The sequence below is a fragment of the Ostrea edulis genome, chromosome 1 (assembly GCF_947568905.1).
Source record: "Ostrea edulis chromosome 1, xbOstEdul1.1, whole genome shotgun sequence".
NCBI lineage: Eukaryota > Metazoa > Mollusca > Bivalvia > Ostreida > Ostreidae > Ostrea > Ostrea edulis.
The window spans coordinates 3,887,683-3,913,284 of NC_079164.1; the positions used below are offsets into that span (position 1 = coordinate 3,887,683).

Below are 25,602 nucleotides of genomic sequence, written 5' to 3' on the forward strand. Positions count from 1 at the left end.
TTTTCCACTACTCAAACCTTTTTGTGGAATTAAGTTCTTTCAATAGACAGTGTAGGGTTGTATAGCAAAGAAGACGTGTTATTTTGGAATAAATGAGTTCCTCAGCTAAAAACAGACATCAGGAAGTTGATGTAACTTAGTTTGTATAGCACTGAATCCTCTCTTTAAAAGGTTCATATTATATACCTGAGTCAACCTTTAAATCCCCATTGTATTAATGTAAGGATTTGTCCACCATTATGTAAGATATCGATCAATAAGCTATTTTCTGATTATGTGTAAACATTTAAAACTTCTTGTATCGCTAATTTAAAGTCTCTTTTGATACAAATAAAACACGAGGCATGACCTGATGACGTGATTACAGGACACAATAATCATGACGTCACCGTGATTTGGTTTATTTGTGGTTAAGGAGAATGTCTAAATCCAAATCGTTTGCACATAAATTGTAACTGTAACACACACGTATACGTCCTCGATCTGAGTTTTATAGAGGCGTTTCTTTAGCATTTTTACTCAACCAGTCAAACGTTTTAATGACGTCACCATGAGCATATTGCACTAGCTTCTTGCCGTCGTCTGCTTGACAATAGCTGCAGTGATGGGACCGTCTAGGGCGTGTTTGTGGAAATAAATCAGGATGTTCCAACTGAAAAGGGGTTGGACTTTCTAAGTGAGATTTAGGAGTGTCACACAAACTACAACAGCTACAGTAGGTGGGGCTCCGAGTCGGCTTCATGTTGGTGGAAGGTCGCACTGTGGACGGTCGTCTCGGCGAAGAAATGCATACCCCTGGTAAAAGTAAATCGATCTCATCTAAACTTTGTTCAACTTCCTTTTTGTCATAGACAGGAAATTTCTCTGGTGATCGCGCGGACTGAACTTCTGTGACGGGTTCCCGTCTTCGCCTCGGGGCACTAGCAGAGTTAAAAGTAAACAACGTATTAAACACAGACCCTGATCGTTCTAGTTTTGGTGTGAGCGGAGATTCCCTGAATGAAGTTCCACTCGACACTGAACGTTTCATCGATGGCTTCTCCAAAGCCATCATAGACTGCGATTTCTTAAGCAGCACATTTCGTTTCGTCAATAAATCACTAGGGTTATAGTTATTATTTCGTAAATCATCCTCGAAATCCTCGTTGAACGCGTCGTACACTGGTAACGTATTGCCGATGACATTTGAACCTATCTGAGCCGTAGTCTTTTGCCTTGGATTTTCCGTTTCAAATAATTCGTTTTCTTTGAGAACGTCTGTCGGTTTACTTCTCACTTTAATAAAAGCGTGTTGACGACGCAGATTCGGTTTTCTTTCAGCATTTCTTTCTAGCGTACGGCTATAGTCGGAAATTGTTTTTCTGTTGTTAGTATCCAGTGTTGCCAAAAATGAAGCTGAAATTCAGTAGAAAATAGCTTTTACAACACTACATACAAATAGTTATATCTTAGTTGAAAAACGAAGTACAGTTGTTGTTGTTTTGTTGGGTTTTTTTTTTGGGGGGGGGGGGTGGTTTTTTTTTTTTTTTTTGTAAACACAAACACTTCGGTTTTAATTTTGTATTACATTGTTTCCAAGAGTTTGAACATCAAGTGTAACATCAAAAAGCGAAAATAGATGAAGAGAAGTGTTTCATGTTGCTGTGTGTCAACGTTAATTACTACCCTTTCATGTAAAATACTCGAATCTGATTGGTCGAGAAACGTTTGAAAAAACATATTTCCTACTGAGAATAGATAGCACGCGCTCCAGGGTGATAGTATCTACATTATGTAGCAACGGGTAACATTAATTGACAACGGATGATATTATAATAATGATACCATCTGGTATAGTTACTGAGATGCTGAAACCAATAGGTGAACTGGGGGCAAGTCTGGTGCAGGAACTGATTGAAGCCATTATCAGAGAGGGGTACATACCTGCAGAATGGGAAGAGAGCTTTATAGTCAGTCTGTACAAAGGTAAAGGGGATGCGCTAAACAGAGGTAACTACCGAGGACTCAAACTTATTGATCAGGTCATGAAAGTCTGGGAAAGATTTGTTGAGCAGCTGATCAGACAACAAGTACAGATTGATGACATGCAATTTGGCTTCATGCCCGGTAGGAGCATCACAGACGCAATCTTCATCATACGCCAAGTCATGAAGAAACATCAGACAGCAAACAAACCATTGTACATGACATTTGTAGACTTGGAAAAAGCTTTCGACCGTGTTCCGAGAAAGGTCATCTGGTGAGCCCTGCGTAAGTTGGGAGTTGCGGAATGGCTGGTTCAAGTGGTGACGTCTATGTTCACCAATGTACGTAGCAGGGTACGAGTCGGCAACAGCTACAGTGATGAATTTGAAGTTGGAGTAGGTGTCCATCAAGGATCGGTCTTAAGTCCCCTTCTATTCATCATTGTCCTTGAGGCTCTATCACAAGAATTTCGCACCAGCTGCCCGTGGGAGCTCCTATATGCTGACGACCTGGCAATAATTGACACCTCGCTTGAATCACTCAAGGTACGTCTGGACAGATGGAAGAGTAACATGGAGGAGAAGGGTCTCAGAGTGAACAAGGGTAAGACCAAGGTCATGATCGCTGGTCCCAACCTCGACTTATTGAGGAAAACAGGCAAACACCCGTTCTGTATGTCTGAGTGGAACAGGCAGCAACTCAATCCTCTGCGCACACTGTTCAGAATGGGTGCACAAAAAGTGCAGTGGCATAGAGGGCCCTCTCAAAGTAGATCCTCATTATAAGTGTTTGCGCTGCGCTGGTGCGGCAAGACCAATAGATGGCAGACCAATGACAGAGGTTAGAATTGGTGACAGTACGCTTGAAGTAGTGACGGACTTTTGCTACCTGGGTGACATGCTGTCAGATGGAGACTGTGAACTCGCAGCAGCTACATACTGCAAGGCTGCCTGGAAACAGTTTAGAGAGCTGCTACCAATCCAAACCAACAAGCACCTACCAACAGCTACTAGAGGGCGTGTATACTCCTCATGTGTCAGAAGTGTGCTTATGTATGGCTCCGAAACTTGGGCTGTTTCTGCTAACACTAAAAAGAAATTGCAGCGTAACGACAAAGCAATGAGAAGATGGATCTGTTTGGTGAAGCCTGAGCAAACCATTCCGTTTGAATCTCTCCTCGCTCAAGTCAACTTAAAAAGCCTCGCAGACATCATGCAGAAGAGCAGACTGTGTTTGCTGGGACACGTTGAGCGCAGCACTGGCTGGATTGCTCAAGTCCGACAACTGAACGTACCAAAGGAGAGGACCACTGGCAGACCCACACTGTCTTGGGAGGATGTCGTGAAGCGGGATAGGAAATCTCTGGTTATGGATTCCGTCAACCCTCATCACAGCCAGGCATGGAGAGGAAGACTTAGATCAATACTGGACAGTCAGGCCCCACCCTCAACAGAGGATTAATTGATGGCTTGATCAACAAATAAACTGGATATGATGATGATGATGATCACTTGCGTCAAATTTATGCGCATACAGTTCGCCGTAGATTATTTGACGACGTCGTTTGAGCGTTTGTAATTAACACGAATACCCGCATTGATATAGAAAACATCACATGATAGTGATTGATCAAATGTCAACAGACACAAGTTTTCTGCTTTGTTGTTCATATAAAATTCAATATAATAAAACAAATATTGCAACATTTATATAGCATTACCTGCTGGTTTCTCCGACGGTAGAAAAAAGGGCACCTGGGACGATTCCTGTTCCTGCCCCGGGACCTTAGCCCCTTTAGGTACGGGCCTAGCCCTGGCATACCTGTTCTGCATTTTGATCACCTTTTTAGACCTGGCTGCGGTGCTGGTGTAGGGTACACTGTTCTTTGGCGGCTTGGTTAAATCCTTCACTCGCTGCCCAGTGGCCTTTTCTATCTACATATCAGTGAAAAATCAAATCCACGAACAATCAATGAACCATTAGTGGTAAGTGGTGTATTGTGCTTGACTTTACAATATTAACAGTGGATACATGTACCCGTTTGTATATGGCTTTCTTTACTTACGACATATGTGATATCTTTGTCAGTACCTCTATACACACTCAGTAGTCTGGGTACAACATTTTGAGCACAACGATTGCCTGGTAGTTTATTCCATCATAACATATAACATGTCATATTGATAACTTAAAGATTCCAGTTTAGAAACTTAAAGAATTTGTATAACCAAACAAAATGTCATACAATATTGTATGCTAGTTAAGGAATCTAGTCATTATACCATATTGTTACACAATCTGAACGTTTATTCTGTCTGTTGACACTGTATGTTTTTGCATGTATATGTATGTTAATTATACGCCATGCCCCACGAGGCTTGGAAATAGATAATTTCATTCTATACGGAGAGTAAATCTGTTGTGGTATATTTTAGTGGTTTCGCTCCCGTAACTATTAATAATGTATCGAGTATTGAATGTTGCAAAAATAATGATGCACATTTGATAGGGTATTCAAAAACCCTAAATTATTTCAGCATACCGTAAATATAAATAGAATAAGTAAACCCAAAATTCACATTGAATTTATATATCTTTATACTGAAATGCTATGGGAGTCGATTACATTAAATATCCTAACATGGATTTGGAAAGCCGTGTACATGTGATTCCATTGATTTCAAAGAGTTTAAAAATCCTCAGCATACGCGTACATATTTAATTCGTTTTACTAAATGTAATTCTATTAATACTTGTATATGCATCTACACTTCTACTTGCAATGTACGAAATTTTGACCTAACCAAACCCCCTTACATTATAGAAGACAGAATGAAAGGATAAAATATCGGTTTGGAGAGAGAAAAAAATATGAAGAATTATAAAAAAAAATCTGTTAATTTAGAACGAGAAATGAAATGGATTACAGTAATTGCAGTAGATTGAAAAGAAATAAAGAAAATACATTAGTCATTGGAAGAAAGAGAAAAGGCTATTCTTATCTTTAGATATATACATTAGTTACTCTAGGGAGAAATCATTAGTCATTGGAAGAAAGAGAAAAGGCTATTCTTATCTTTAGATATAGACATTAGTTACTCTAGGGAGAAATCATTAGTCATTGGAAGAGAGAGAAAAAGCTATTCCTATCTTTAGATATATACATTAGTTACTCTAGGGAGAAATCATTAGTCATTGGAAGAGAGAGAAAAGGCTATTCTTATCTTTAGATATAGACATTAGTTACTCTAGGGAGAAATCATTAGTCATTGGAAGAGAGAGAAAAAGCTATTCCTATCTTTAGATATATACATTATTTACTCTAGGGAGAAATTATTAGTTATCGGAAGAAAGAGAAAAAGTTATTCCTATCTTTAGATATATACATTAGTTACTCTAGGGAGAAATCAATATCTTACGATGCGAACTATCGGTTTCTTTTCCTCCTCCTTAACCTGAGTTTCCTCTGTCCAGGCTTGGGATGCCGCCGAGGGTGGCGCAGCCATCTCCGCTCTCACATGACGAAGTCTGAGGTTCTGCCTATAATAATCACATGTTACAGTTAGATATATCATTTATTGACTCCCTCGCAGTTCACATGTCCACCTTCCTTCACGTGTTAACTAGCTCTGTAATCCGGTCTCCATCTTATATCGACCTCCATGTAGACTTGTAACGAGTTCTATAGATATATTAAATGTGTACTAGATTACTGTGTAAGTACACTCTAAGTTTGATATGAGGAACAGGGACCCCATGATAAACAAACAGACAAGCCGTAATACGTGTAGTAATGAATTGGCAATATAAATTGTTGGTAACAAGTTCCCATAATATCAGAGATCGGGCGATGGCCAATACACAGACGGAACAATATCGGAACCGGTGATCATCCACCCCCCAAAGACAGCATTTAACACTTGTAATGGATTGAAGAGCGTCTGTTGTCGGGTACACGAAGAAAGATTATATCGCCAATGTACCGTATCATCGCCGATTAGCATCAACGTTTGAATGACAATCAACTGGATTGCAATTCACAATCAGTTGCAATTCAAAAAATAAAAATCTCCTGGTTTTTTTTAAAAATAATTTCTTAATTTTTCCTAACCCAAATTTAGATAATTTCATTCAGTTTGTTAATTACTACTGTTTTATTGCTAATGAACATTTCCTTACCTCGCTATATGAAGGATCTCGTTATTATCAATCCATTCAGTTAATGAAACTTGTAGTATTCTTTATGGAAATAAATCCAGAAATATTTCTTGATAAAAATCAGTTTTAAAAAGAACTACCGGTCAGAATAGAAATTATTTCTAAATCCTATCGTAACGTGTGTTTCCTATAATTATTAGACACACACAAATCTTGGTCATTAAGTACCGTTTTAACAACCACACAAGGCGACCCTAAATACACAGCAAAGCTCGGTAAATCTCCGTCGGTCACGGCGATTTGGACGACTTAAGAAAGTGTATTCAAGAATAGTACTGATCGGATATAGATTCAGAAGAGATTAATCTTGTAGTTTAAATCAGATGTTCATTATTGGTTATTTTACAGCTCGGGGATTAAGCTCGTATAACATAATGGTCTAATGATCAACGTGTTTTAAAATTTTGTCAACACTCGAAGTTATACAAATATTTTGATGATATTTGGGTATAGTAATTGACTCTGTTTTATGATTTTTATTTTCCCACCTTCTCCTATACAAATGTCGGTGTGTTGTTACACAGGTATGACAGGGCTTTGTAATTCAACAGGTGCACGTTAACGCCACGTCCTGCAATAATTCTACCTGGTAGTTTGAATGTGTCGATTCAAATTTCATTTCTTCCAGGTCGAAGACATTTATCAATCAATTTCTTCATTGTCTGATTTTGATCACGACCGATATTTCCTCATGTCTACTTCTTCAATGATTTCTTCACGATAACTTTCCACAGTAATTGGACAGTCTTCATTTCATTCGTACATCCACACCTATCAACCGGCGTTTAGAAATTTTAAAATGATTAAAAACATTTTGCAATGTAATCATATATAAGAATGGACTTGGATCAATTTTTAAAAGCTGTATGCGACAAAGATTTAGATTGAAAACAGTCATTGCATAACACATAGACAGGTGCACACTTCACAGCCCTGTTAAAGAGAGGACTGAGGAAAGCGAAATCTAATCTTGAAAATCGAATGCTTTTATCATTTAACCAAGCTAAGAAGTGATTAAACTGCTGTAATTAGTTAAAAGAGACAAAAGAAGTTTTTGACATCGATGCTTCATGAAAAAGTATTTCAATACTAATATATAAATATCAGTAACTTATATAAACATGAAAACAAAAAACAAAATAAATGTTGAATATTAACACTGATATATGAATACCAGTAACTTAACCATATCATTAATACAAAAACAAAATAAATGTTGAATATTAACACTAATATATGAATACCAGTAACTTAACCATATCATTAATACAAAAACAAAATAAATGTTGAATATTAACACTAATATATGAATACCAGTAACTTAACCATATCATTAATACAAAAACAAAATAAATGTTGAATTTTAACACTAATATATGAATACCAGTAACTTAACCATATCATTAATACAAAAACAAAATAAATGTTGAATATTAACACTAATATATGAATACCAGTAACTTAAACATATCATTAAAACAAAAACAAAATAAATATTGAATATTAACACTGATATATGAATACCAGTAAATTAAACATACAGTACTTAGCCATAAGTAAGTTCCCAAATAAAATTTTCTCTATATATTTCTTGTAAATCTATCTGTTTTCAAAATCTTCTCTTGGAGCCAATTTTCCCTCTATGTGGATGAAACAAAAACCATTTTGTTTAGAAATATCAAAAGTAACTGTTATATTTTTAAACAATGAAGACTAATATTGCTAATGTTTAAAACATTCCATAAAGCGGGGGACAAATAACGAAACACAGATGAACGTCCATTAAACGATTTTAGTACGATAAACAGGATTTAAAAAATCCCAGCTATTTACACAAATAATGCACAGAGTTCTCTCCTTTACAGGATATATAAATGGTCAAATATTTTACATCGTGAACATGGGTTAAAAAATTCAAATCATGTTACAGACAAACACCAAATTACACTGATATAATACTTAACTTATCTAAATTCAAAATATCGTATCTAAACGTTAAAGACTTACTGACTATTTAAGCTCCAGGTTTCCCCAGCCTATGAACAATATTTAAAAACCTGTTGCATTGTGAAAAACCATTTGGCTGTTTGTTTTACCCGTTGTTTACAATGTAAACAAACCGAAGCTGAGAAGCCTGACAATGCAGTTAATTGATCTTTGAAAATTCTGAACATTTCACTTTCAAATCTAAATGAAAGATAGTCTCTTAATATAAAAAACCAACAGCCGAGTGAAAGAAAATAAAATGAAATCAGTTTCTGACAAAAGAGCTCGCCAAAGTTGGTCAAATCATTTATGCCTAAAATTACGTCAAGTAGAACGTCTTTTATAAATTCCTGTATACTCTAGACTCTAAATGTTTGAGCACTGCAATGAGATGGTAACATCAAAATAAACTAAAATAATGGATTTGTATTCAGCGGTAGATAGAACATTTACGAAAACCCGTTTACAAAAATTGACTGAACAACCGAATTAAAAAAAATCAACACTTTGTAGCATAATTCTTTCTGCACTAAGCATATTCGTTAGTTGTATTGAAAATAATATTGTAAGTATATACTCAACATTACATTACAGTCTGAAATCCATCCTCAGCTGAAAGAGGAATAAATGCTGCACTATCACTGATCTTCACACAACGGTCAGTTAACATTTCCCGCCTAACACCTTCTCCTTGTTTTTTTCTTATAGCGGGGCCACGTTCGTTCGGCGATAGGATAAACTACCTGCACACAATGAATTATGTGTCTATCTCTAATGACCCCTTCCTTCCAATGGATAGTATTGTATCTTGTTTAACGTCCCTCTCAAGAATTTTTCACTCATATAGAGACGCCACCAATACCGGGCCTAAGATTTAGGCCTATGCTCAGATTTAGGCCTATGCTCAGATTTAGGCCTATGCTCAGCGCTTACGGCCATTGAGCAGTGGGGGTTCTTTAGTGTGCCACACCTACTGTGACACAGGACATCCGTTTTCAAGGTCATATTTTTAGGACCCGTGACATTCACACCTATTACAGAGCGTTTGGCGATGGAACTGTCACTACCTGTTTTATCGACTTACGTCTGTCGCGGCCGGGATTCGAACCCCGACCTTCCGCATGCGGGGTCAACACACTACCTGTACACCACGGCGGTCTTCCAGTGGATAGAATCAGCTACAGAGGACAATGTTATATACTATAAGAGTATTTTGAAATTGTTACAATATTTCAAAGCGAATAAAATGAATAATTAATCTGATTTATTTATTTAGGCAGTTCGGCTACGTATACCTCCATTTATCTACCAACACCAGCTGCACGTGTTGTGTTATTAGGTGATCAGCAATAAGAAGTTTAAAGTCCCAATCTGTGAATTAAATGGATCTTAAGTTTACCTGTCGATCTTCATACTCTATCCAAATAGACATCTATATCGCTCAGTTTTCTAGTCAGTCGTAATATTGATCAGAAATTGCACGTGAACAGTAATTACTGGGCATTTAAAACATAAATTTCATTTTGAAAACACATGAAGGCAAGGACTGCGTCACTTGACACCAGCATATTTCATGAAGCGCATTAGCCAGTGTGAAGCACTGGAGTTCATGCCCTCATGTAGTGAAGCATTGCAGTCCATACCCTCGTGTAGTGAAGCATTGCAGTTCATTCCCTCGTGTAGTGAAACATTGCAGTTCATACCCTCGTGTAGTGAAGCATTGCAGTTCATTCCCTCATGTAGTGAAGCATTGCAGTCCATACTCTCATGAAGTGAAGCATTTCAGTTCATACCCTCATGTAGTGAAGCATTGCAGTTCATACTCTTATGTAGTGAAGCATTGCAGTTCATACCCTCATGTAGTGAAGCATTGCAGTTCATTCCCTCGTGTAGTGAAACATTGCAGTTCATACCCTCGTGTAGTGAAGCATTGCAGTTCATTCCCTCATGTAGTGAAGCATTGCAGTCCATACTCTCATGAAGTGAAGCATTTCAGTTCATACCCTCATGTAGTGAAGCATTGCAGTTCATTCCCTCGTGTAGTGAAGCATTGCAGTTCATACCCTCATGTAGTGAAGCATTGCAGTTCATATCCTCATGTAGTGAAGCATTGCAGTTCATATCCTCATGAAGTGAAGCATTGCAGTTCATTCCCTCATGTAGTGAAGCATTGCAGTTCATTCCCTCATGTAGTGAAGCATTGCAGTTCATACCCCCATGTAGTGAAGCATTGCAGTTCATACTCTCATGTAGTGAAGCATTGCAGTTCATACCCTCATGTAGTGAAGCATTGCAGTTCATATCCTCATGTAGTGAAGCATTGCAGTTCATTCCCTCATGTAGTGAAGCATTGCAGTTCATTCCCTCGTGTAGTGAAGCATAGCAGTTCATATCCTCATGTAGTGAAGCATTGCAGTTCATTCCCTCATGTAGTGAAGCATTGTAGTCCATACTCTCATGAAGTGAAGCATTGCAGTTCATACCCTCATGTAGTGAAGCATTGCAGTTCATATCCTCATGTAGTGAAGCATTGCAGTTCATATCCTCATGAAGTGAAGCATTGCAGTTCATTCCCTCATGTAGTGAAGCATTGCAGTTCATTCCCTCATGTAGTGAAGCATTGCAGTTCATACCCCCATGTAGTGAAGCATTGCAGTTCATACTCTCATGAAGTGAAGCATTTCAGTTCATACTCTCATGTAGTGAAGCATTGCAGTTCATACCCTCATGTAGTGAAGCATTGCAGTTCATATCCTCATGTAGTGAAGCATTGCAGTTCATATCCTCATGAAGTGAAGCATTGCAGTTCATTCCCTCATGTAGTGAAGCATTGCAGTTCATTCCCTCATGTAGTGAAGCATTGCAGTTCATACCCCCATGTAGTGAAGCATTGCAGTTCATACTCTCATGTAGTGAAGCATTGCAGTTCATACCCTCATGTAGTGAAGCATTGCAGTTCATATCCTCATGTAGTGAAGCATTGCAGTTCATTCCCTCATGTAGTGAAGCATTGCAGTTCATTCCCTCGTGTAGTGAAGCATAGCAGTTCATATCCTCATGTAGTGAAGCACTGGAGTTCATGCCCTCATGTAGTGAAGCATTGTAGTCCATACTCTCATGAAGTGAAGCATTGCAGTTCATACCCTCATGTAGTGAAGCATTGCAGTTCATATCCTCATGTAGTGAAGCATTGCAGTTCATATCCTCATGAAGTGAAGCATTGCAGTTCATTCCCTCATGTAGTGAAGCATTGCAGTTCATTCCCTCATGTAGTGAAGCATTGCAGTTCATACCCCCATGTAGTGAAGCATTGCAGTTCATACTCTCATGTAGTGAAGCATTGCAGTTCATACCCTCATGTAGTGAAGCATTGCAGTTCATATCCTCATGTAGTGAAGCATTGCAGTTCATTCCCTCATGTAGTGAAGCATTGCAGTTCATTCCCTCGTGTAGTGAAGCATAGCAGTTCATATCCTCATGTAGTGAAGCATTGCAATTCATTCCCTCATGTAGTGAAGCATTGTAGTCCATACTCTCATGAAGTGAAGCATTGCAGTTCATACCCTCATGTAGTGAAGCATTGCAGTTCATTCCCTCGTGTAGTGAAGTATAGCAGTTCATATCCTCATGTAGTGAAGCATTGCAGTTCGTATCCTCATGTAGTGAAGCATTGCAGTTCATTCTCTCATGTAGTGAAGCATTGCAGTTCATACCCTCGTGTAGTGAAGCATTGCAGTTCATTCCCTCGTGTAGTGAAGCATTGCAGTTCATAACCTTATGTAGTGAAGCATTGCAGTTCATTCCCTCGTGTAGTGAAGCATTGCAGTTCATACTCTCATGTAGTGAAGCATTGTAGTGAAGCATTGCAGTTCATATCCTCATGTAGTGAAGAGTTGCAGTTAATATCCTTATGCATTTTCAAACATGACGTTCATTTCTTATATACACATTCTTTTGAAAAGGTGAAGATAACGAACAGTGATCAATCTCGTAACCCTTATAAGGAATACAAATAAAGAGTCGGGCAAACTCGGAACCCCTGGACACACCAGAGGTGGGATCAGGTGCCTTGGAGGAGTAAGCATCCCCTGTTGACCGGTCACACCCGTCGTGAGCCCTATATCCTGATCAGGTAAACGGAGTTATCCGCAGTCAAAATCAGTGTGCCAAGAACGGCTTAACAATCGGTATGAAACACGTCAGACAGCATTTGACCCAATGCGAGGTTGTATTGACGAAGTAGATCGTTATAACGACCATATAATTTGCGAAATGCTGATCTCAATTGAGACTGTTGAAATCCCTGCACCATCAACTTGTTTGTCAGTAGCTTACCTCGAATTTATTCAATAACTTCTACGTGAGAAGAAAAAATCTCTCGCTGTGGCCTTCAATTCGACATTTCGATATTTCGATGACGTTTTGTCTATTAACAATAATAACTTTCATTGATATGTCGATTTGATATATCCCTGTGTGCTCGAAATAAAGGACACCACAGAGTCGTCCACTTCTGCTTCATACTTAGATATTTTATTGAAAGTAGACATTAACGGCAAACTGAGAACTCAACTGTATGACAAACGGGATGATTTCAGCTTCTATATCGTCAACTTCCATATTTATGTAGCAATATTCTAGCATCCCCTGTCGACCGGTCACACCCGCCGTGAGCCCTATATCTTGATCAGGTAAATGGAGTAATCCGTAGTAAGAATCAGTGTGCCAAGAACGACCTAACAATTGATACGAAACACGTCAGTTAGAATTTGAGCCATTGACAAATTGTATTGTCATTCCATATAATGTATTGGTATCCTATATAATGTATTGGCATTCCATATAATGTATTGGTATCCTATATAATGTATTGGCATTCCATATAATGTATTGGTATCCCATATAATGTATTGGTATCCCATATAATGTATCGGTATCCCATATAATGTATCGGTATCCCATATAATGTATCGGTATCCCATATAATGTATCGGTATCCCATATAATGTATCGGTATCCTATATAATGTATTGGTATCCTATATAATGTATTTTTCCTATATAATGTATCGGTATCCCATATAATGTATCGGTATCCCATATAATGTATCGGTATCCTATATAATGTATTGGTATCCTATATAATGTATTTTTCCTATATAATGTATTGGTATCCTATATAATGTATTGTTATCCTATATAATGTATTGTTATTCTATATAATGTATCGGTATCCTATATAATGTATTGGTATCCTATATAATGCATTGTTATCCTATATAATGTATCGGTATCCTATATAATGTATTGGTATCCTATATAATGTATCGGTATCCTATATAATGTATTGGTATCCTATATGATGCATTGTTATCCTATATAATGTATTGGTATCCTATATACTGTATTGGTATCCTATATAATGTATTGGTATCCTATATAATGTATTGGTATCCTATATAATGTATTGGTATCCTATATAATGTATTGGTATCCTATATAATGCATTGTTATCCTATATAATGTATCGGTATCCTATATAATGTATCGGTATCCTATATAATGTATTGGTATCCTATATGATGCATTGTTATCCTATATAATGTATTGGTATCCTATATAATGTATTGGTATCCTATATAATGTATTGGTATCCTATATAATGTATTGGTATCCTATATAATGTATTGGTATCCTATATAATGTATTGGTATATCCTATATAATGTATCGGTATCCTATATAATGTATTGGTATCCTATATAATGTATTGGTATCCTATCCTATATAATGTATTGGTATCCTATCCTATATAATGTATCGGTATCCTATATAATGTACTACTATCTCTGTCGGAATTCACATCCTTTCAAATAGACGTACTATATTTATCAGCGCAACTGGGACGCATCCATGAGGAAAAGGCTATCATTACAACTTGTAGAGGCATTAAAGGCGAAACAGTGAAAATGTAAATCATCTTCATATTTGATATACATGATTTGATATACATGTGAAAGGGGAAGATAGCGAACAGTGATCAATCTCATAACTCATATCAGCAATTCAAAATAGAGTTGGGCAAACACAGACACCTGGATATGCCAGAGGTGGGAGCATCCCCTGTCGACCGAATTTGATAATATTTTAATTATGTGATCTAGCAAACCTGTTTATGTTTTACTTCTACAAACATTAATTCTATTGAATCAATTAAACTCAACTTAAAAAGGAGTGTCAGAGGTATTAGCAAAATGCCATATCGTGAAGGGAACCTGTCATTGATCTGCAACAACTGGAAAGAAATCATGCTGCTGTCTATCCCAGGGAAAGTACTAACAATAATTATCTGTGAGAGACTGAAGACGGGTCTGGACAAGACACACCAGGACGAACATGCAGGCTTCCGACAAAACAGATCCTGCAGAGACCACATCGCCACAGCATGACTGAGCAATCCCTGGAATTGCAGACTCTCGTGTACTCTGTCTTCAACGAATTTCATAAAGCATTTGAAAACGTCAACAGAGATGTTATCTGGAGACTGGTGCAATACCATGGCTTTCCACCAAAGTTCATCACTATTATCCAACAACTATATGAAGATGCCACCTGCCAGGTCATCCATGACAGGAAGCTGACGGAAGCCTTCTCCATACATACCGGCGTGCGTCAGGGCTGGCCGCTATCGCCAATGATTCTCCTGTTGACGGTCACCTGGATAATGCGGCAGGCGGCGGTCAGTACCACTGGCATTCAGTGGATCTTCACGAACCAGCTGGAAGATGTGAATGTCGCAGACGACAACAGCGTTCTCTTTCACAAGATGCACAAGAGAAGATATGTCGTGCTGTAGAAGAAGCAGAGAAGACGGGCCTCCAGATCTCACAAGTTATCAGAGTGAAACAAAAATGTATTTCAAGTTTTGTTCCTTCTCATGATTATTTTTGTGACTTAACAATATCCTAACTTAAAGTAATGCAGTTAATGCACTAAATCATTCTTCTACGATATAGCGGATAAAACCAAATTTAATTCAAGATATATCATACATTATAAGAGAATATTTAATTCTATTGTATTAAATAATCCTTTGATTAATGAAACATATAAAATACACATGCATTTTGATACGCATAGGTGATCATCTATTGAAATGTCATATCGTGTTAATATGTGTTCATTTTGGATCAGGTCTAAAATACTCAAGAGACCACAAAACCCTATTTAGATGGCTAAGTATCAGTAGTTAATCAATTAACCCAACGCACCCCCAAAAGTTCTGGGTTCACCGATCCGACCTCCTCCATAACATATTCACTTGTTGGTAATCTAGCGTAGATCCTGCTAACATTCAAGCATAATTATGCCCCCCCTTCGAAGAAGAGAGACATATTGGTTTGCACCTGTCAGTCCGTCGGTAGACCACATGTTGTCCGCTCAATATCTTAAGAACCAATCACTTGATCGTAATTATATTTCATATGTGGATTAGTTATGAGAAGAAGAGGACCCCCAATGTTTATCAGGTCCAAAGGTAAAGGGTCAACTCCTTTGGGCATAGGAAGACCTTGTCCGCTCAATATCTTGAGAACCCTTTGAATGACAGACATCAAACTTGGAACACTGGTACATCCCAAGGAGTAGATGACCCCTATTGATATTGAGGTCACATGGTCTAAGTCAAGGGTAAAACTGGATATAGGAATATACTGACTACTCAATGTCTAGAGAACCCTTTACCTGACAGACATCAAATGGCACACTGGTACATCTTCAGAAAAAGATTACCCCTTTTGATTTTGAGGTCACATGGTCAAAGGTCAATGGGACTTAGGAATATACTGTCCGCTCAATATATTGAGAACCCTTTGCTTGACAGACATCAAACTTGGTACACTGGTACATTCCAAGGAGTAGATGACCTCTATTGATATTGATGTCACATGGTTAAAGGTCAAGGGTAAAACTGGACATAGGAATATACTGACTACTCAATGTCTAGAGAACCCTTTTCCTGACAGACATCAAATTTGGCACACTGGTACATCTTCAGAAAAAGATTACCCCTTTTGATTTTATGGTCAAATGGGACTTAGGAATATACTGTCCGCTCAATATCTTGAGAACCCTTTGCTTGACAGACTTCAAACTTGGTACACTGGTACACCTTCAGGTGAAGGTGACTCCTATTGAATTTGAGTTCACATGGTCAAAGGTCAATCTTGAGATAGGGATATGCTGTCCGCTCAATATCTTGAGAATCTTTTGCTTGACAGACATCAAAATTACTACACTGGTACACATTCAGGAGAAGATAACCCCTATTGATTTTGAGGTCACATAGTCAAGGGTGAAACTGGACATAGGAATATACTGTCTGCTTAATATCTTGAGAACCCTTTGCTTGACAGACATCAAACTTGGTACACTGGTACATCTGCAGGAATAGATGACCCCTATTGATTTTTAGGTCACATGGTCAATCCACTCTTAACATAAGAAGATATCGTCTGCTCAATATTTTGAATTGATGATAGTATAATCAAATAAATTATGTGTGTGTATAGCCCTTTTCAATTCTGCACCATGGAGGGGATATGTGTTTTACAAACATGTCTTGTTAAATCAAGCTGGACCAAAACTGAAATACATGTACAGCTGTATGTACCACCAAGTTTTCAAACACAGACATAGCGACAAAACATATTTATTTTTAGCTTAGCTGTCACAAAAAAAGAAAAAAAGAATGGATATTCACTCATATAGGAAAAATAATTCAACGAATTCATGTAAGAAATAAACTTCATTTTTGACAAAAATATATACCGGTATAAACTGCGACGTCGCACGCAGACAAACTTCATGAGCCGCGTTCATGGGGAAATGGCTATCATTACAATGTTTACAAACAAAAAACATTCCAAATGTAGCGATGGAATAAAATAACGAACGTAGAATAGAACGACACAATGGTCACTGCGATATGTATCATGAATCATGTAGATACAGAAAACAGTCCTCTGTACTGTGGTAGTTGTGTACCCTACTACCAGGCTGCGAAAACAATAACAATACAATAATGACACAGTACTGTGTGGAGGAAAAACCTGCTTGCTTCCCTCAGACATTCTTCTACATTGTTCATCTAAATGTAACAGTAATAGATATATAATCTATTTTGACCAACTCTGTAACAGCATGGGTAGGTTAACAAAACAGTGCTAAAAATGTAAATACATATACTGCTAAAAGAATTAAGCATGCAGCGATTCATACACTCATTCCTCTACACGCTGTAATCAGAAATGTTCAAAATTAAAGAAATTAATCGAATTGTTTTACACTTGTAATTATCAACATAGTTATAGTTAACAAGAAATAAACGCGATTGGTGGAGGCTTCATCGTGCAGAGGAGGCTGGGGTCCGTTACACAGGTCTGTTTTACAGGTAGTTAAGCAGACGACAATTTTCCCGCTTCCCGGTCTGTAAGCACAAGTCGTCTGGTTGTCAGCAACTATAGTTCTGTTGGGATAATCACTAAGGGAAAACACCTTCCCGTCTGTACAACCTCTGATGAATGACATCAATGTACCAGTTCCTGAAGTATGCAAAAAAGACAAAATACTTAGGTGACCTATTGCAATTGGTCTGCGTCCGTCGTCGTCCGTCGTGCGTTAACAATTTAACATTTTTAACTTCTTCTTTTTAACTACCGTTCCAATTTTCAAATTTAGTATGAAACATCTTTGCGACAAGGGGAACATAAATTGTAATTTTTAGGACTCCTGCACCCCTTCGGCCTTATGAGTGGGGCAAGAAGTAGCCAATTAAAAAAAATCTTCTCTATAACCGCATACGTGTAAGAAAATGTGAATGCATAGTGATGTAGAGCAAGAAGGCCTTTTACCAAAATTGTAAATATTATGACCCCAAGTTAGAGATTCTGACCCCAGGGTGGGGCCAAACTTGGTCTATAATGTTTATGTGTAAAACACTTAGATAACATCTTCTTTAGTGCAATTGATACTTAATTGAAACTAAATGGATATCTAGAAAAAGCAGGTATTCCTTTACCAAAATTGTAAATTTCATGATCCCAGGGGTAGAGGATTTGGTATCAGAGTGGGGTCAAAATGGTCAATTATTAAATGTGTGAACAATAAAACATTTTTAACTTGTTCCTAGTAAGTACTATTCCAATTCTTTTCAAATTTGGTATGAATCATTTTTGGGTTAAGAAGGACTCCTGCATCCCTTAACGATGTGGTTAAAACTGCCCAAAATTGACCAATTTTCAAAACTCTTCTCTACAACCACACATGTGTAAGAAAAACTAAATTCATAGTGATGTAGAGCAGGATGACCTTTACCAAAGCTGGAAATTTCATGATCCCTGGGGTAGAAGTTCTTAACCCAGCACGGGGCCAAACTTGGTCTATAGTGTTTATGTGCAAAACGCTTACATAACATCTTCTTTAACGCTATTGATACTAAATTGAAACTAAATAGAAAATCAGAAAGAGCAGGTAGTTCTGTACCAAAATTGTAAATTTCATGATCCCTGAGGTAGGGGTTTTAGTATCAGGGTGGGGACAAAATGGCCAGTTATGAAATGTGTAAAGAATAAACATTTTTAACTTCTTTTTTATAATTACCATGCCAATTCCTTTCACTTTTGGAAAGAAGCATCTTTTGGACAAGGGGAACAGAAATAGTATATTTCAGGACTCCTGCAAGCCCGGGGGACAAAAACTGCCAAAAATTGACTAATTTTCAAAAATCTTCTTTTCTACAACCACACATATGTTAAAAAACTCAAATAGATAGTGACGTAGAGCAGGGTGGCCTCTACCGAAATTGTAAATTTCATGATATCCGGGATAGAGGTTCTGACCCCAGGGCGAGGCCAATCTTGTTATATAGTGTTTATGTGTAAAACAAGATAACATCTCCTTTGATACTAAATTGAAACTAAAAGGATATTTAGAAAGAATAGTAGTCCTTTACCAAAATTGTAGATTTGATGACCCCAGGGGTAGGGGTAGGCGGGATCAGGTTTTGATTTTAAAGGTCTGGTACAGTGATTTACCTGCTTCGTGTATTTTCTCAATCAAACACCGATCTCCCCAATTCTGTGTACAGTTTTTTAGATACTTAAACGTGCTAGGGAACTTCGTGTCTGTTAGATCAGTCATGTTTTGAAACCTTTGGTACTCTGACAGTTGTACATCAATCTCTTCTTTACACTTGCCATTGTCCTTGGCATCCGCACACTGGTAACAAATAATCGCATCTGAAAGAAATAATCTCCGTCACTTCCTGTGTATCGCATCAATGAATACGGTATATAGGGTTATTTTCGGACGGGGTAATTTCCGCCCCGTTTTTAATTCGCCCAGACAGAATTGTGTTAAAAAACATTTTCGCCGAGTCTTGAATTCGCTCACTGACAACGAGAGCAAACAAGGGCGATAATAATACGGGGGCTAACATTTCCCTGTGTACAGTATTTTTCAGTTGTATTTCTTGCTGAAGTTTCCATTAATTTTGATAGTGACCTGAGCGTGAATGATCTAACAAGCCTATACTACCTCTACTGTGTCAATCAATTCAATATAATAATTCAATATAATTGGTAAATTTCATACTTTTTCAAAGGAGTTTTGAGAGACCCTGGTAAAAAGAGACACCATCTTCAGTAAAATAAGTAATTTATATTATATAATGTGTATAAATACTGAAAAATACGAAAATCACATTCAAACGAAACTATCGATTCTTTGCAATCACCAAACTTTAACATACACGGATATGAATGAATCTACGATATACTAGGTTGACGTAATCGTTAATGTAAAGGTCATACTATGGTTGTCGTATAATCTATCAACACGTGACAACATATTAAATTATCAAGTTTGAAACAAAACCGGTGTTAATATAGAACAAATATTACGAAATAAGAATCACATAATCTAAGGAAATGTATCAGATTAAAAATGATAAAATTAAGATATAAATTGATTTCTTTGATACAGAAAAAGTCCGAAGAAAGGGTTTTCCATACCTGAGATAGAGAGGCTGGCGGATAATACCAGTACGATGATTTTAAACATCATGAAACACAAGTGATAAATAAGGAAGTACAAGCACCTTTACAAACAGAAATTCGATCACTGATATTCCAAATATAATCAGTTCGATCAATTTTCATTCCTAAAGCAACAAGATAACGCTAGGATTTGTGTCAAATAAAAACCGATAACGCTATCTGTTATCGCAAAACAACTATAGGATATTTCATTGAAGGGGTTGAAGCGGGTATAAAACCTGCATAGGTATATTATAATAAAGTATAAGAAATAGGGGATGTGAAACTTACATAGGTATATTATAATAAAGTATAAGATATCGGGGATGTGAAACTTTCATAGGTATATTATAATAGAGTGTAAGAAATGGGGGGGGGGGGGGGGGGGTGAAACTTACATAGGCATATTATAATAAAGTGTAAGATATCGGGGATGTGAAACTTACATAGGGATATCATGATAAAGTGTAAGATATATATAGCGGATGTGAAACTAACAGGTACATGTATATTAAAATAAACTGTAACAAATAAGAAATTATTTTATTCATCTATGATCTTTTGTCTAGTTAGTACTTTTACTATATCGAAATATAGGGGGTGCTTGTTCATCGTGGGCGCCTGATCCCACCTCTGGTGTATCCAGGGGGTGCTTGCTCATAGTGGGCGCCTGATCCCACCTCTAGTGTGCCCAGGGGTTCGTTTTCACCCGATCCCTCTTATTAGTAAAACTCTTCGGTTTTGATGATGATTATCATTGTACATATAGCACCCTATATAATCACACAATTACACTAAGACGCTGTACAAGTAAAACAGCCTATTTCAACAAAGTACATCAAAATTACATAAAAAGGGGATACGGAATAACACTAAACTGAGGGTAACATAGTAACTACGAGTAGGCAAAACTATAAAAGATCATAAAAGATATGCTAGAAGTTCAAGAGTATTTTTTTTCATATAAACACGTAAAACAATTCTCTATATTAACACAGAATTGTGAATTTAATGTAAGTTTATGAAGACGTCACTATTGCCGGTGAAGATTACAAACTTAGGCCTATCCTTGGTGCTTACAGCTTTTGAGCAGGGAGGGATCTTTATCGTGCCACACCTGCGGTTTTTGTGATCACACCAGAGGGAACGCTCCATTTAGTCGTCTCTTACGACAAGCAAGGCGCACTGAGGACCTATTCTGACCCGGATCCCCGCTGGACGCGCACTGAGGATCTATTCTAACCCGGATCCCCGCTGGACGCGCACTGAGGATCTATTCTAACCCGGATCCCCGCTGGACGCGCACTGAGGATCTATTCTAACCCGGATCCCCGCTGGACGCGCACTGAGGATCTATTCTAACCCGGATCACCGCTGGACGCGCACTGAGGATCTATTCTAACCCGGATCCCCGCTGGACGCGCACTGAGGATCTATTCTAACCCGGACCCCCCACTGGACGCGCACTGAGGATCTATTCTAACCCGGATCCCCGCTGGACCTGACGTGTGCCATACCCATTGTTTGGTCGTTCTTTATATACTGATTTTGAATACGGACCAATTACGTTTACCCGATCAAGATATAGGGCTCAAGACGAGGCGGGTGTGACTGGTCAACAGGGGATGCTTACTCCTCATAGGGCTCAAGACACGACGGTTGTGACCGGTAGAGAGGGGGTGCTTACTCCTCCTAGGCATCTGATCCTACCTCTGTTGTGTCCAGGGGTACGTGTTTACCCTTCTTTGAATTTTGTATTTCATATAGGATTTATGAAATTGATAACTTTTATTTAACTTCATGAGGTCCATTATATCCTAAAATATATAAAAGCCATGATCAAAAGAAAACACCAGGATGAAGGCTAACATAATCAATATATCTATGTTTAGATATGTTCTAGTATTTAATTAGCATCATTTAATTATTATTATTGTATACATGCTGATGAGCTGTTATTTAAACTAACACATACTATAGATCTGTGTTTAGATATGTTATTCTAGTATTTAATCATTATTATTTGATTAGTATTATCATTATTATATACATTTATATAGCGCTTTATCTAATTAAGACAATTACCCTAAAGCGCTTTACATGTAACGCATTAAAACAAACTAAAACAAATTACAATAAATACATAGAAAAGACATAAAATAATAATAAAACTGAGCTGATAGGTTTTTTCTTTCCTGTTTGAACTAACAGATACTATAGATTTATGTATAGATGAAAAGCGAAGATAACGAACAGTGATCAATCTCATCACTCATATAAGCAATACAAAATAGATAGTTAGATATGTTCTTTTAGTATTTAAACGGATATAGGGCTCGCGGCGGGTGTGACCGGTCGACAGGGGATGCTTACTCCTCTTGGGCACCTGTCCAATCTCTGGTATATCCATTGGTCCATGTTGGTCCAATTCTCTATTTTATATAGCTTATAGGAGTTATGAGATTGATCACTGTTCGTTATCTTCACCTTTCATATACTATATATCTTCGTGTAGATCCCGTGGGGATACGGGTTAGAATAGGTCCTCTGTATCTCTTGTTTGTCGTAAGAGGCGACTAAATGGGGCGGTCTTTCGGACAAGACCGCAAAAACCGAGGTCCTGTGTCAAAGCAGGTGCTGCACGATAAAGATCCCTACCTGCTAAATGTGGAAAGCGCCGAGCATAGGCCTAAATTTAGAAGCCCTTCACCGGCTTTGGTGACGCCTCCAAATGAGTGAAAGATTCCGGAGCGGGACTATACATACATCACTGCCCCACTGTCATTTAAATAATAACACCATTACTACTACTAATAATAATAGCCTTTATTTATCCACAAATTAGCATATAGCTAGTTTCCATTGTGGTCCTGCATTAAAACATATACACAAACTTAAAATTAACATCTAAGATTAGTATCTAAACACGATTACAATATAAAAGGAAAGAAAAAAAAGGCACACCTAGCTAATTAGTAATAAAATTAGTATCTAAATATGAATACATGACATAAAAGGAAACAAGAAAAAATAGCATGACACACACACACACACACACAAACACACACACACACACACACTGCCCACCTCCCCTACGATTTAAGGGTTTGAAAATAGTTTTTTCTATGCTACGTGCCTAATCTTTAGACATGAAATTAAACCATTTTTATTTAGAGGTAACTTGATTGACTTAAAGGTATAAGAGTTACCTTCCTTGATATTGGTAATGGGTAAAACATCGAAAATGAAGTTGATCTCCATGTATATTGTTTGAATACTTCCATATGTTATCAGAGTACACAGTTCTGTAACGTTTACTGTAATATTTCTGTGTTATCAGAGTACACAGTTCTATAACGTTTACTGTAATATTTCTGTTATCAGAGTACACAGTTCTGTAACGTTTACTGTAATATTTCTGTGTTATCAGAGTAAACAGTTCTGTAACGTTTACTGTAATATTTCTGTGTTATCAGAGTACACAGTTCTGTAACGTTTACTGTAATATTTCTGTGTTATCAGAGTATACAGTTCTGTAACGTTTACTGTAATATTTCTGTGTTATCAGAGTATACAGTTCTGTAACGTTTACTGTAATATTTCTGTGTTATCTGTAACGTTTACTGTAATATTTCTGTGTTATCAGAGTACACAGTTCTGTAACGTTTACTGTAATATTTCTGTGTTATCAGAGTATACAGTTCTGTAACGTTTACTGTAATATTTCTGTGTTATCTGTAACGTTTACTGTAATATTTCTGTGTTATCAGAGTACACAGTTCTATAACGTTTACTGTAATATTTCTGTGTTATCAGAGTATACAGTTCTATAACGTTTACTGTAATATTTCTGTGTTATCAGAGTACACAGTTCTGTAACGTTTACTGTAATATTTCTGTTATCAGAGTACACAGTTCTGTAACGTTTACTGTAATATTTCTGTGTTATCAGAGTATACAGTTCTATAATGTTTACTGTAATATTTCTGTGTTATCAGAGTAAACAGTCCTATAACGTTTACTGTAATATTTCTGTGTTATCAGAGTAAACAGTTCTATAACGTTTACTGTAATATTTCTGTGTTATCAGAGTACACAGTTCTGTAACGTTTACTGTAATATTTCTGTGTTATCAGAGTACACAGTTCTATAACGTTTACTGTAATATTTCTGTGTTATCAGAGTATACAGTTCTATAACGTTTACTGTAATATTTCTGTGTTATCAGAGTACACAGTTCTGTAACGTTTACTGTAATATTTCTGTTATCAGAGTACACAGTTCTGTAACGTTTACTGTAATATTTCTGTGTTATCAGAGTATACAGTTCTATAATGTTTACTGTAATATTTCTGTGTTATCAGAGTAAACAGTTCTATAACGTTTACTGTAATATTTCTGTGTTATCAGAGTACACAGTTCTGTAACGTTTACTGTAATATTTCTGTGTTATCAGAGTAAACAGTTCTGTAACGTTTACTGTAATATTTCTGTGTTATCAGAGTAAACAGTTCTGTAACGTTTACTGTAATATTTCTGTGTTATCAGGATACACAGTTCTGTAACGTTTACTGTAATATTTCTGTTATCAGAGTACACAGTTCTGTAACGTTTACTGTAATATTTCTGTGTTATCAGAGTAAACAGTTCTGTAACGTTTACTGTAATATTTCTGTGTTGTCAGAGTACACAGTTCTGTAACGTTTACTGTAATATTTCTGTGTTATCAGAGTACACAGTTCTATAACGTTTACTGTAATATTTCTGTGTTATCAGAGTATACAGTTCTGTAACGTTTACTGTAATATTTCTGTGTTATCAGAGTACACAGTTCTGTAACGTTTACTGTAATATTTCTGTGTTATCAGGATACACAGTTCTGTAACGTTTACTGTAATATTTCTGTTATCAGGATACACAGTTCTGTAACGTTTACTGTAATATTTCTGTGTTATCAGAGTACACAGTTCTATAACGTTTACTGTAATATTTCTGTGTTATCAGAGTACACAGTTCTGTAACGTTTACTGTAATATTTCTGTTATCAGAGTACACAGTTCTGTAACGTTTACTGTAATATTTCTGTGTTATCAGAGTATACAGTTCTATAATGTTTACTGTAATATTTCTGTGTTATCAGAGTAAACAGTTCTATAACGTTTACTGTAATATTTCTGTGTTATCAGAGTAAACAGTTCTATAACGTTTACTGTAATATTTCTGTGTTATCAGAGTACACAGTTCTGTAACGTTTACTGTAATATTTCTGTGTTATCAGAGTAAACAGTTCTGTAACGTTTACTGTAATATTTCTGTGTTATCAGAGTAAACAGTTCTGTA

The 25,602-nt window shown here is 37.0% G+C and overlaps 3 protein-coding genes across 4 annotated transcripts; 1 reads left to right on the forward strand and 2 right to left on the reverse strand.

Annotated features, from left to right (window-relative positions):
• Nucleotides 1-345: 345 nt before the first annotated feature.
• Nucleotides 346-6,433, reverse strand: LOC125664429 (uncharacterized). Of its 2 annotated transcripts, XM_056151294.1 has the most exons (4): nt 6,145-6,433; nt 5,385-5,505; nt 3,686-3,899; nt 346-1,395 (listed from the first exon to the last, which is right to left on the reverse strand). In XM_056151294.1, the coding sequence occupies exons 2-4, from the start codon at nt 5,469-5,471 to the stop codon at nt 491-493; spliced, it is 1,206 nt and encodes a 401-aa protein (XP_056007269.1). In that variant the 5' UTR covers nt 5,472-5,505; nt 6,145-6,433; the 3' UTR covers nt 346-490. The 2 variants fall into 2 exon arrangements, with proteins under 2 accessions (XP_056007269.1, XP_048753156.1); XM_048897199.2 differs by lacking the exon at nt 6,145-6,433 and having other exon boundaries at nt 5,385-5,853.
• Nucleotides 6,434-14,612: 8,179 nt separating this feature from the next.
• Nucleotides 14,613-15,023, forward strand: LOC125664802 (uncharacterized). The gene has a single exon (XM_048897613.2). The coding sequence runs from the start codon at nt 14,613-14,615 to the stop codon at nt 15,021-15,023; it is 411 nt and encodes a 136-aa protein (XP_048753570.2).
• Nucleotides 15,024-16,861: 1,838 nt separating this feature from the next.
• Nucleotides 16,862-20,437, reverse strand: LOC125665552 (uncharacterized). Its single transcript, XM_048898252.2, has 3 exons — nt 20,239-20,437; nt 19,261-19,464; nt 16,862-17,769 (listed from the first exon to the last, which is right to left on the reverse strand). Exons 1-3 carry the CDS (start codon nt 20,288-20,290, stop codon nt 17,495-17,497), a joined length of 531 nt encoding a protein of 176 aa, XP_048754209.2. The 5' UTR covers nt 20,291-20,437; the 3' UTR covers nt 16,862-17,494.
• Nucleotides 20,438-25,602: the final 5,165 nt, after the last annotated feature.

Coding starts and splice junctions, on each gene's coding strand:
- LOC125665552 (XM_048898252.2), bottom strand. CDS start 20,290: ATGATGTTTAAAATCATCGTACTGGTATTATCCGCCAGCCTCTCTATC. Junction 19,465..20,238: donor CGCCAGCCTCTCTATCTCAG/GTATGGAAAACC, acceptor TATTTCTTTCAG/ATGCGATTATTTGTTACCAG. Junction 17,770..19,260: donor TGAGAAAATACACGAAGCAG/GTAAATCACTGT, acceptor TGCATACTTCAG/GAACTGGTACATTGATGTCA.
- LOC125664802 (XM_048897613.2), top strand. CDS start 14,613: ATGACTGAGCAATCCCTGGAATTGCAGACTCTCGTGTACTCTGTCTTC.
- LOC125664429 (XM_048897199.2), bottom strand. CDS start 5,540: ATGATATATCTAACTGTAACATGTGATTATTATAGGCAGAACCTCAGA. Junction 3,900..5,384: donor AGAAACCGATAGTTCGCATC/GTAAGATATTGA, acceptor ACTGATATGTAG/ATAGAAAAGGCCACTGGGCA. Junction 1,396..3,685: donor ACCGTCGGAGAAACCAGCAG/GTAATGCTATAT, acceptor ACTGAATTTCAG/CTTCATTTTTGGCAACACTG.